This window comes from Aulonocara sp. 'chitande type north' Nkhata Bay, linkage group LG7 (genome assembly GCF_057382095.1).
Source record: "Aulonocara sp. 'chitande type north' Nkhata Bay isolate Kocher_YH1m ecotype deep benthic linkage group LG7, A_spYH_male_GT1.1, whole genome shotgun sequence".
Lineage (NCBI taxonomy): Eukaryota > Metazoa > Chordata > Actinopteri > Cichliformes > Cichlidae > Aulonocara > Aulonocara sp. 'chitande type north' Nkhata Bay.
Window position 1 is genome coordinate 48701094 of NC_141350.1, and position 12800 is coordinate 48713893.

General features: G+C 41.7%; 1 protein-coding gene across 8 annotated transcripts in view; it reads left to right on the forward strand.

The window, feature by feature from the left end:
* sema4d (sema domain, immunoglobulin domain (Ig), transmembrane domain (TM) and short cytoplasmic domain, (semaphorin) 4D) overlaps positions 1 to 12800 on the forward strand; it is a 41355-nt gene that overhangs the window by 20100 nt on the left and 8455 nt on the right. For all 8 annotated transcript variants that reach the window (XM_086300949.1, XM_086300950.1, XM_086300947.1 and 5 more), the window contains 6 exons: positions 7900 to 8033; positions 10285 to 10430; positions 10529 to 10591; positions 10880 to 10978; positions 11082 to 11175; positions 11327 to 11443. In XM_086300949.1, coding sequence (XP_086157075.1) covers positions 7900 to 8033; positions 10285 to 10430; positions 10529 to 10591; positions 10880 to 10978; positions 11082 to 11175; positions 11327 to 11443 — 653 coding nt within the window. The remainder of the gene's footprint in view (positions 1 to 7899; positions 8034 to 10284; positions 10431 to 10528; positions 10592 to 10879; positions 10979 to 11081; positions 11176 to 11326; positions 11444 to 12800) is intronic.

Genomic DNA, 12800 nt, shown 5'->3' on the forward strand with positions numbered 1-12800 from the left:
AACTACATTTTCCGCAAAAATGACGTCACTTGCGATAGTTCACGTTGGTCTTTTTCAATGTGGGAAGTGTTAAGAACAGCTGATCGGATCGGCAAAGCGTGTTTCTGGAATATTATGTTTTTGTTCCTGCAAGCGCTTTTTATGCAATTTTTGCAAAGCTATATGTGGAAGGAAACCGTGACCGAGGACAAGCTGATGGCATAAGATGTAAGTACAACTCCTCCGGTTTCATATGGAAAAATATTTATTGTGCTAGCTTAGCGTTCAGGTTCTACAGGGATTTAAAAATAGTTACACAAAACGAGCATGCTGCTCTGACCGGCTTTAAAGGTTTAACAATAACAATGTATTGAATAATGACTTTAAAAAATAATATAAAATAGTGTGCAAATACTGATAACAGTGCAAATGTTTGCAATATAAGAAATAAATGAAAAATGTAAACTTTGCAGTGTTGCTCTGTGGTGCAGCTACGACACCATAGCAAAGTTTACACACTGTGTCTACTTGATCCACGTCTGACTCCGCGAAGCCATAATGTTTCCACACCACTTAAGTTTTTTTTTTTTTTACCTCTCTTTTCAACCAACGGCAGTCCACTCCTCTCCAAATAACTTCTGCTTAGCTTTCCGAGCTTCCCTCGGGTCCTCTTAATTGTTGTGACGCGTGTTCGACATGCAGAGCAGTGCGCTTGATTTGCCACATGGAGCAGCGCGAGAGTAAAGCATGAGGGAGGGGCTAATAATCGGCTCAGTCATTTTTAATGATCGTTGAAAGCCCAGATCGTAATCGTGATTAAAATTCGATTAATTGAGCAGCCCTACTTCCGGGTCTAAAGTAGTCTGCGTTTAATATGGCTTTTGTGTTGTTAACATGTTTAATGTTATGTATTTTCTTCTATTTAATCTCCAAAAACTTCTAAAACAGTCAGTGATCACTGCTGACCTCCCTCGGCTTTTATTACCACTAATCATTTATTTAAGCTCAGTTTTTAAAACCTTAGGATGTAACAACAGCCCAGCCCATGCAGCAGTATATGAATGACTAACCTCGTATTGTGGATGGATTATCTCAGTTGTTCTCCTGGCTGAAGTTTGGTCCTTTTACAGCATCCTGCCATGCGATTACATTTGTTCCTGACCACGAGAACACTCACGTTAACTTTTATTGAGTGTAAAAAAGTTAGCTTGTTTATATTATGCTAGCATAGCTGTGTCGCTAGCGGTCACGTAGCGCATCATTATATACCAGCTAGCCCAACTTCAGTAACCCTACAAACGTCACTGCTGTTTAGTTTTCTGTTTTCATTTATGTTGGAAGTGATAACAGAGCTGTACGTTTTAATTTGTTTCCGAAACCCCGCAGTCAGGACATGCTATATTGTATTTAGATAGAAGCTAGCGAGCTAACTTCCTGCTAACTTCTAACTCCGTTAAATGTCATAAATTCCGTTTTCATGGATGCCTGGATGTTAAACTCAATTGTTGCACCTGGTAGAGCAGAACGCTGATCATTTTATTAAAGATGAAAGACTTTAGACAGTTTCTCAACTCTCAGTAATGCCATAGTGATCGTTTGATATATGGACCTGCAGCGGAGTTTAGGCCCAGACACGGCTAGTGACGTCAGACTTAACGACCGGATACAATGTGACAAATTACAGGAGTTCTGTTTCAGTTAATTGGAATCACACACCTTAGTTCCCTGAATAAAAAATAAAAATGGAATCAGGAAATGTTCATGACAGCCCACAAACATGAAACCACATTACAAATGCAGCATAATTAAAATGGAGATCCTGACATTACGTGAATTGTTATTTCAACTTTTCAAATTAATAGAAAAGAGTAGGTGTGCAAAGGTCATTATAGGCTAGCAACTAGCTGTGAAATAATGGACATTCTCCATGTTTTCCAGTAGCCCAGAACGCCGTCTTTGTGTATTAATTGTACTTCTGTTGCTGCCGCCCCAGACACATCTGGCCAGTTAATGGATTGGATGTACTCATGTAATTCATAGTGACACCTTTTGGTTCGCTTGGAAATTTTTCTCTGTGTGAAAAGAAACCATATCACAGGGAAAAGGTACAACTTTACAAACTCCTCAACTGATTCAGACCCAAGTAAACAAACAAGTGCAAACCTGTATTAACTGTTACCTTGATTTGTTTTTTACCCTTTGATTTGACCTTGATAATTGCACTCAGTAGACCAAAACAACCGATACCCTTTGGAGGTCATCTTTGTTTCCAAACAAACTCCAGAGCAGTTCAGCCTTGATCTAATCTTGATGTGACACGAGTACATGGTGTTGGCTGCAGATTTAGCTGGCCAATATGGCCAATAAGCAGACTGAATGCTTTCACGTGATTGGTAGTGACTCATTTTGGTTCACGTGGAAACCAGTTCAGGGAAAAAAGATGCAAGTTAACAAGCTCATCAACCGATTTGCACCAGAGTAAATAAACTCTAGTTTATTTAGTTTAAATGTCCATATATAAATTCAGTAAAAAACAGTCCATATATTTAAAGCGCGAGATGTTTTACAAGGAAAGCATCTTTAATAAGATTGTTATAGCCCTGTAATGCTGAATCAGTGCTGTAGTCTTTTAAGATGACTCCCATTAGTGTGGGGAAAACATAAAACAGGGGACAGAATATATCTTTGATCATCTGATCGAAGCGTAATAGTCAGCTGGAGCCAGTAGCGTGTCTGTAAAGCCTTGGCCATCTCAGAATGTCAAAATCGGTTCATCAGCCTGCGAAGCTCACGCAACCCAAAACTCAGATACAGCTGGCAGTATTTTAAGATGGGCCCCACGGTCCCTGTCAGGTTTAATAGGAGCAATTTAATGCCTACGGATGGCATTATCATGTGTGCATGTGAGCAAGCTCGTGTTTCTGCCACATCTATTGCTAAACTCCTTTTAATCTGTAAATGACATTGAAGCAGATGTCTGTCCCCATCAGTGTGTCATCCTCTGTGGTCTCTGTATTTTGTTTCAAATACAAGACCTCTGGCTTATTTATTTTTATTTTTTTAAATACAAATATGTTTCACAATAGCACGACAACATACAGCTGAAGTTATTAAGAAATACCTCGGCCATAAAGAAAACCAGATGGTTTTGAAAGAGGAGAAGAAGAGAAACAATTTTTTACATTTTTCTTGCAGGAACCAAAAAAAGAGGTTGAAAGACTCACTACTTCTCCTGCAGTATTGATCAGACTTTAATCAAACTTGCACGCAGTGATAATTTAATGGTTCTTCGCTCAAGCTTAAGGTCAAGGTCACATTAGTCATTTCATGTGCAATAATATGTGAAGGATAATGTGTGGTGAGCTAATAGGTCACCGATGCGGTTTAATCTAAAAAATGACAAAAGATTGGAATGCAAATTGTGAGAACTGTGACTTGTTGAAGACATCACCCATTGTTTTAATGAGGTCATCCTCACAACAATGCACAATAACTTCTCTTCTACGATCATCCCATTGTTGCTAGATGACATAAAATGATAGGGCAGGTCTATTAGCAAGCCCTGTGCAAAGCTGCCTCGTTATCATGCACTCTTAGTGCTGCGTTATCATTATTCCCACAGCTGGGTGGATACTGTACAGATGGTCCTGCTGATTACGTCTGCCAAGAAGGGTTTGTGATTGGTTTGTTCTGTTTGTTTCACTGTCTGTTAGTGGCATTACTTGAAAAGTTGTGGACTGGAGTCCACAGCTTTTTGAGTATTGGAGTTGGAGATTGGCCCGTGCTAGAAGTGTTCTGGGTCCGGAAATTATTGGAAGGATTCTTTACTGTTGTGAGATGGGGCGTTATACTGAATCCTGAAAAAAGACATTCTCCCCACAAAATGAGCTACTTAGAGCACATTTCCCATTACACAGTTTTTGTGCGTGGTTAGGCACATTGGTGTAATGGCATCAAACGGAGCAGAAAAAAATGAGTTGCAGGCTCTTGACGTCCTGCGGCAAAGGAAGAAGAGCATCTCTGTGCATTGATGCTGATGATGGGTGAGTGCATGGAAATAGATCCAGCAAAGAGGGGAAAAAGAAGTGAGGAGTTGGAGCTGTTGGCAGGCACTGAATGTCCAATTCCCTCACGTCACCCTCGACTGCGCTCTGAATCTTTGCCCCACTCTCTGCTCACAGGATGCGGAGCCTCTTGTCTGCACTCTCTGCATTGGAAATGAAGCGGCAAGTGGCAAAGCTGCCATGTGTGGCTATGTGACAAGTCGGCCTACCGTTTCATTAGAGAGTTAGATGTCAGCCTGTTCTTCCAAATCGATCACGAAGGATGAGTCGGGGTCTTTGCTGACTCAGCTCCACCTCAGACACGGATCACAACAGAATCTATCGCTCACAATCACTGAGTGAGTAACTCACAAAACTATGGCAGTAAAAAAAATTTCTTCTGTTAACATACCCATTGATAGCGGACGTCTACATGCATTACTTTTTGTCAATGCAAAAAGTTGCTCTACAGACAAAAAATGTTGACTACTTTAACATTGGAGTGTATAGAGATTGACTCACTACTGCAGCAGTGTTCGAGTGGCTCTTTGAGGAACTGCAGTTTTTAAAAATGTTCACTTTAAACACACAAATTAAAAAACAAAAACTTGCAGCTTGTTTTCCTCAAGTGATTGGGTTAAGCAAAATAAGAAACGGAATAAATCAGCTAAATAAGATTACACATCTTTGGTCCTTTAAAAGAAGTGCAAACATACGTTTTACTTTCATTTAAACTGACTTGAATTTGTTATTTCTTCTCCTTTTACTTTTGCTCAGACATTCAAAGTTCACACTGCAGATATGCTCAGCTTCTGTTTCTGCCTCTCTGTTCTCAGTGGGCCGCCTGCCAATATTAGTGCCCATTTAACAGCACAGTGCTGGGAACCCCAAGGCCCCAAGCAGGTGTCAACCTCCCTGCCCAGCCAAAGGAGCTGAGAGGGGAACACAAAGGCCTCAAAGAGACTTGCCAGCATGGTAACAGTCTTAAATATCCCCGGCCAGTATGGCCACTCCTCTAAATCTCAAAGCAGGAGAGAGTAGCTGCCAGTATGCGCTTTCTGCTACTGTAACACTGACTCTCAGAGGGTTTTGAAGCTTAAACTTTGCCTTTGACTCGGAATAGTGATGGGCGGCATCGGGAATGCACAGATGGAGCATTAAACGTATTTGGAGGCTTTCATTTATGGAATTTGGTATGAGAGGATATCTTTCAAAGGCACAAAAACCAAAAATTCAGCGTGCCTGGGGTCTTCAGCACAGATTAAGCATTGTTATCTCGTCCTTTCACACTGTTGTTATGTCCGTCCTTTTTGGTCGAACATAGACAGTCTCAGCTGCGCTCATCCAGCAGTTTGTGTTATCTTAATGGGATGCATCCAGAGCTCCTGAGCTTGTGTGATCTTTGAAAACACTAGTTTGGCTCTGGGCTTTCCTCGTGGGTAAGCTGCCCTGGCATTTAGACATTGGCAAGGCTGTAGAAGACTGGGATGAGAGGGAGAAGTGATGTCTCTCTCTCTCACTGTTCATTGTTGGCTGCTCTGCAGTGATGATGTGGATGTGATGGGGGTGGTGGAGTGGGAGTAGAGTGGAGGCTACTCTCATCTTCAGTAAACAATAGGTCCTTGTGTATTTGACCCCCTCTTTAGCAGAGTGGAGTCCATGGCTATGCCTGAAGCCGGGATGGAATTCCATCTTTGCCAGATTAGGTTGGTGGAAACCTTCCCCCCCCCCCGAAAAAAAAGGGGGGGGGGGACCTATTATTAAGAGGGCCATGGCCTCTGGGGCCATTTGTTCTCATTTAAAACCAAATCAATAATCAGTTATTATCCTGCCTCTTTTTCTGCAGCTGGGGGTGGGCTCCATTGATTGGCTGTATGTGCTGCTGTATGATGCATCACCCCCTCCCCCGAATAACTAATTACTAACCTATATTTGAGTTGAATGTGACATAATGGTGCTTGTAGGTCATTAAAAGGTAGTTGACAGTGATTTATCTGTTCTTTGAGCTTAAACGATGTTCTATCATTTTAATTAAAAGGTCTAAAATGAGGACAAACGACCCAATAAAACATTTATGCACATTTTGCTCAAAGTGGCGCCTTGTGGGTATTCACCTGAAATTTAATCCTTATCTTACGAGACATCTGATAACCCTTAATCGCATTCCATGCGTGACTACTCCACCCGTTTTTTTTATTTTGGTTTTGGTTTGTTTGTTGCGGTGTTGTATGGGTGCTTCCACTTCATTCATCGTGCCGTTGTGCAAACCAGAAAAACCGGCTTTGTGATCAATACGCTTCCGTAGGAGACGACTGTGCAAAGCACCTGACCCACCTGCTTCCTGTTTACTACAACAATACTGGCTTTAGTTGAACATAACACAGGGAATGCAGGCCTCAGTAAGCAGTCTGCTCCAATTATGTAAAAGAAGGGTTAAATGAGTGAGACAAAGCAGGGTACCAGCGAGTTGCACGCGCCCATCCGCCAACAGGGCTCCGGTGCTTGAGCTTTGCAATTGCATTATGTCCGTTAATCACTTTGAGAGGTAATGTTGTTTCCGTGTTAATATTTATAAAATAAAATCAGGTAAACCAGCTTCTGTTCATGTCAGAAAGAGTTTGGTTGGCAGTCATAATATTGACCTCAAATCTTGCATTTTTTTTCCCCGTTTTGTCCCCTGCAGAGCAGTAAATTTGGCAATCGCTGCGTGTTTTACAAGCAGGATTGAGAACAGATTTAGAGATTTATTTTAATATTTTACTTAAGCTTTAAAGCTTTGCTTTTTTACCCCAGCTTTGCTGCTGACCTAAAACTGCCAACTTTGAAATGTGGGTTTGTTGAACTGTAGGATATTAACCATTTCAGATTTGAAGGAAGAATCCCAACAAAAAGACTGAACACACCAGAGTATTATTCGTTATGCTAACATGACACAGCATTTCAAGGAAGAGAAGCGGCGGCAATGTGTGACTTTCAAAGCTCAGAGCTGCACACAAAAATATGATTTGTTTGGGTTTATTTCATGTGACAGTGTCAGCCACCTGAGACAGGCCTGGAAACGTTTACATTTACGTAAATGGCACACAGAGCAGCTTAATGGAGGCTTTATCAGGCTCATCCTGAGGTGAAAGCAGCAGGCCTGAGCTGTTAGGAGGAAGACTGATCACAGCGATCTCCAAATTGACAAATGGAAAAGAACATCCGGATCTGATAAGAGCTGGTAGCTGCCAGGAATGCTGTCATCAGTCTGGTCATTGTCATCCTCCTCATCATCATCATCATCATCGCCCGAGGCAAGCGGATACACCTGTCTGAGTCTTCAACAATAACGCGGTGCAGGATGGCACGTCCGTCTGCGCACAACAACAAATGAAAATGTCAAACTGTAATTCACACCAAATCACACACTGCATTCTTCCTTAATCTTCCGGATAGGGTGTGTGTGTCTGTGGTTTTGTGCTTATTTTTAAAACAACAACAACAAACTTTTCTGTTACTGTAAGTCATATTAGATCGTGTGCAGCCTCTTCATTCTGTCTCCTCCTCACTGACTCCTCTGATAGCTCATTCAACTTCACATTTGTTGTTCTTCTTTATTTAACCGCACAAAAAAGTCTTTCAAGTGCTGCAACTATTTGCCAACAAGTGATCGAATCATTTTGTCAAAGTTGATTTTTGATTTCTGATTTGTTTGTGTGCTTGTGTTGTGTGTGAGGATGAACCCTGATAGCTTAGCGGGAGGGAACTAGAGTTGACACCTGTTCCCTTTTAGCATCTGTGCCGCTTGATACGATCTGTCTGTGGCATGTGATGAAATGCTTTGTCAGAACGGGTTTTTGCGCGTGGCTTTACTCGCTGTCTTTGTGTGTCCCTGCAGAGGAAACTTCACAGTTCCAAAGTTATCAGAATCTAATATGGGCTTTGGCGTGCTGGGGGTGTTTCTGGGGCTGCTCCTGGAGGTTTCCACACACGGGCCCCACGGTGTGCCTCGCACTTCCTGGAGACATCAAGGTAAGGCGTGAAATAACATGCCGCTGGCTGGTTATTATGATAGAATCAGAGAATGTAAGAATGTAATGCTTGTTAGTCTGAAACACGAATACGTGATAAAGATCATTCACTTCAGTGCTTGGTGAACTCAAACTGCACTCTCTGTATTACTTTCTAATATATCACAGCTCTGTTATAACTTAGCAATCTACTGTGAAGCAAAGACGTCAACATCTGTCGCCTAATTTTACCTTGAGACAACCTCACCACAGACCCTCAAGTTGGATCCCTTTTTGTGTGTGTGTGTGTCAGGCAGAAGCTGTTTGCAAGCTGCCGTTTACAGAAATAGCTTCAAGTAACTCTGTCTCTGCAAGAGAACAAGCGCGGCTCACCCTTTAACCATGTTTCTCAATTCGCTGGGTCACAGTCACTGTTTCAGTCAGTCAGTGAGGGTATTTGCTTTCATGGTGGCAGTGTTTATGACCTGGCACCTGCAACATGAGCCCACTTGCACCTGGCACAACCATCCAAACACAAACTCTTCCCCCCAGGTTTTCCCATCAATCACAACGCAAAGTGTAATGAGAGTTTTCATTTATATAATGTTAATGCAGAGTACCCAGAGATGCACAAAGGTGTGACTCTAAGATGTGATTATAAGTGCTAAGCAGCTGTAGGGATGCACTGTAATGCGATCACAAAAATTGCTTACGAGGTGGTCTGGGGCCTTTTTGACCACACTGTAAACGCTGATGTGTCCTGATGACTCTGTAACAGAAAATTTGACTTCCCTTTTTGTTTTGGCCTTTTTTCAAGATACAAGGGACTTGTCTTGCCAGTATCTCCAGCTAGAATGCCCATACATACATCCATGGATCCTTCCTTTCATCCTTTTTAAAACCTTTCGTTAGCCTCACTTGTCGTTGCTGACTGAACTGATGCAACTTGGTCGGTTACAGCACAGAAAATAGTGTTCTGCTGGCCTCATTATCTGTCATTGGTTAATGTTCCTGCTTACATGTGTACACTTGAGTCCCTTTAAAGTGTATTAAAGTGTGTTGCCTTATTCTCCTGTGTGTGTGGATGCATATAATTCCCAATTATTCCTGCAAACCTAGTTTCACTCAGCTGGCTAAAGAATGCACAGCTGTGCACAAAAACAGCCAATGACGCAATAAAGAGCAACCGGACTTTCCAATGTTTCCAGTATTTGTTATCTTAGTTTCACCTTAGTTTCACACGGTTTCGAGTATCTCTCAAAACCGGGTCTGAAACGTTTGGTTTATTGAACACCTTCTGATGCATAAACTGCAAATAGACAGCGCACTGTTTTGTTCCAGGTCCTCATCCAGCAAACCTCTCAGCTATTAGGACGGGGAGAAAACAACCTCGCTCAGTACAGCTACACAAGCCTGGGTGTGCGACCTGGCCTAGTTCTAAAATTTTGGGAATCATAAAATAAAGTAAAAAATGTAGTGAGCTTTATTCACTTACTGCTTCATGAATGCTTGGTTTCACATAGGATTTTATTCTCTTGGATCTCATCTGTGCTTAATATGACCAGTTCTGGTTGTGAGCACAGCAGTGCCAGCCACATGCTGTTCTAATTGGGCAGCCAATCAGAAGAAAATTGGCCTAAAGAAGGAGGAGCTTAAAGCGACTTGTTTCAGATAGTTGATGAACTGAAAGGCTCCACTAATACAGTTTAAACTGAACGAAGATTAGTTTGCACTGTGAGTCATGCAAAGCTACTGTAGTAGAGCCCAAGAATCAAAATAAGGAGCTTATTGCAGTGAAACTTTAAGCTGTTTTTAAGTGTTTTTGGCCACAGAAACACCATAAACACAACGCTGACAGTTTTAGAGAATGATAATGTCCAGCAACAATGTACCTAAAGTCGTGTGTCTGGGTCCACGATGAGTAAAAGTCCATTTGATCTCCGTTTAGCTCCACCTTCAAAGAAACGTCTCGCTCTTCAGCTACTTAATGTTCGACCGTGTTCACCTACTAGTCACTAATTTAAACAGAGCAGTGTACAGTGGGTATTAGCACTTTGTCCCTTGTGACTGAATGTGAAAGCTGAAACTGTTGTGGCTTGGTTAATATTTATTTGCCTGCGCGTGGGTCCATATCTCAAAGCAGCTAGTTCTACTGTACAGATGCTCATTTCAACATATCAGCCATATCAGCTGTAAATTAAATTCTGACTACAGTTAAATACAGATGTTATTGAGTAAAAAAATGGTTTATGATGATTTTTTTTTTCTGCTAGATTTAGATCTGATGGAGTTTTCAGAGCCGGGCATCTTCAACTACTCCACATTACTGCTGAGTGAAGAAAGGGATGCGCTGTATGTGGGAGCAAGGGAGGCCATCTTTGAGCTCAGCAAGAAGAATGTGAGCGTCAGAAACAAGAAGGTAGTTAAATCTTAAACGATTCATGGTAATGCATGTGGAGGGATGTTTTAAATAATCTGGATTATAATATTTTTTTACTTTATTCCTGTTTGTTTAAGGTTCCGTGGCCAGTTACAGAAAAATCTATGAATATGTGCACGCTGAAAGGAAAATCAAAAGAGGTTAGTTTAACAGCTCTTACATGCTGGGATGCATGCATGGATGCTGCTCTGTCCGTCTGATTAGAATTTGGCAACCGAAGATCAGTGTGACCTCCCAAAACACTGGTTTGGTGACGGTTCAAAAATGTATACTCTGATGACAAAGAAAAATACAAATTTCTGAAAGACAAAATTAAATAACTGAAGTTATGTAATTTAATTTTGAAAATGTCTAACATTAACTCTAGACGGGCGAACTGTAACCACAAGGTCATAATTCTCCTTTTGTTTTGTTCCCTCTTCTTTCAGAGGGAGTGTCTAAACTACATTCGAGTGCTCCAAGCAGTAGATGACACGCGGCTGTATGTCTGCGGCACACACGCCTTTCAGCCTCAGTGTGATTACTTGGTAGGTTAATTTTCAACCGCTCTTTACCCAGACGCCGTACTTCACTGTTTAAACTCACTTATTAACACCGCCGCCTCATCTCATAAGTAATCTTCTCTTTCAGTACTTTGGCAACTTCTCACTTCACGGTAAACCCGAGGACGGCAGAGGGAAGTGCTCCTTTGACCCCTCGCAAAGCTTTACTACTGTCATGGCTGGTGAGTTGAGGCCAGCTCTTCTCTCATCTCATTTCATAAAGTGCTTATTTTGGTTATGGCTGCAGTGAAATTCATAACAATCCCCTTTGTTTTGGTTTTTTTAGAGAAGGAAAATAATTTTCTGATGTTTTATTCTCTGTTTTCCTATCAGATGGAGTGCTGTACTCGGGGACAGCTTATAATTTCTTAGGCAGTGAACCGATTATATCCAGATACTCCCCAACCCAGTCTCTGCTGAGGACAGAGTACTCCACATCATGGCTTAATGGTGAGTTGAATGAACTAAACGATTGTCAGGCTGTTGGGAGAATAGCTTTTAAAAATGTGTTTTGAAGGTTGAGAAAACATCTTGTAGAAATGTCCCCCGAGTGCCACTGACTCATGTTAATGGATCTGGATTGATCGAATCCCTTCTTTGCTGCAGTTTATTGACCTGTTGTTGCAGCATCACTTTCACATATGTATTTTGTTGGTTGGCAAAATACATCGACTACAACACCAAGAAAAAAAAAAACCTCCTTCCTCTTGTTAATTAGAGGCCGTGTAGAAAACACAGCAGTGCTTTTAACTACACGGCTACCAATTTGTGACTGTGTGACAGATCAAAGCTGAGTAGGCCTGAAACCAGTGAAGTATCAACCTGTCATGCTCCCATGTTAACACGCAAACACACACACACACACACACACACACACACACACACACGCTCAAAGATGATGATGAAGAGTGACACAGCTGGCCTTGGCTCTTTTATGATATTGTTGCTGATATGAACACAGCATTACACGTCACCAGAGGGAGATCCCCAAATTATCTCCATCCTGTGTGCCAGATTTAAATGTGTCACATACTTATTTAATCAAAGTTTAGGACTCTTAATCCCACCTTTAGGAATACAGTGAGACTTTTTACAGTACCATATCACCCTACTTGTGAAAAATCCCAGTTTGATTCTGGGAGGAGACACAGTCTCAGGGGGTCACAAGTAAGTGGGAGGGTTGCATCAGGGAGGTTATGCGGCATAAACCCTGCGCAGAATCGGACATCCATCCACTGTGCCAACCCCCTGGGAAATAAGGGAGCAGTCTAAAGTTTTTACCCCTTGGCCGTAAAAGGCTGATGGGGTATTGTCGTCACTCTGCCAGGCAGGACACCCAGGTTTGTGAATGTGATAACTCAGTTCAATTCAGTTTTATTTATACTGCACCAAATCACAAAATCAGTTGCCTCAAGGTGCTTTATATTGTCAGGTAGGCACTACAATAATCCATACAGAGAAAAACCCTCAACAATCATATGATCCCCTATGAGCAAGCACTTTGGTGACAGTGGGAAGGAAAAACTCCCTTTTAAAAGGAGGCCTTAAAGTAATTAATGCCTGAACTAGGTTTTCAGCGTCACTCTGAGACAGGATATTTCTAATTTTAGAGATATTGCACGAATGGAAGCAGTCCCAGATATTTGTTTATGGATGTGCATTGAAGGACATATGCTGCTGGTTAAAAATTGCCTCTGGAGGCAGAGGAAATGCCATCCAGAACTCGAGAACAAAGTGATATAGGATTTTGAAATTGATAGCATTGATGCATCTAGTATCTAAATCTTGGATGAATTAAAATCTCAGT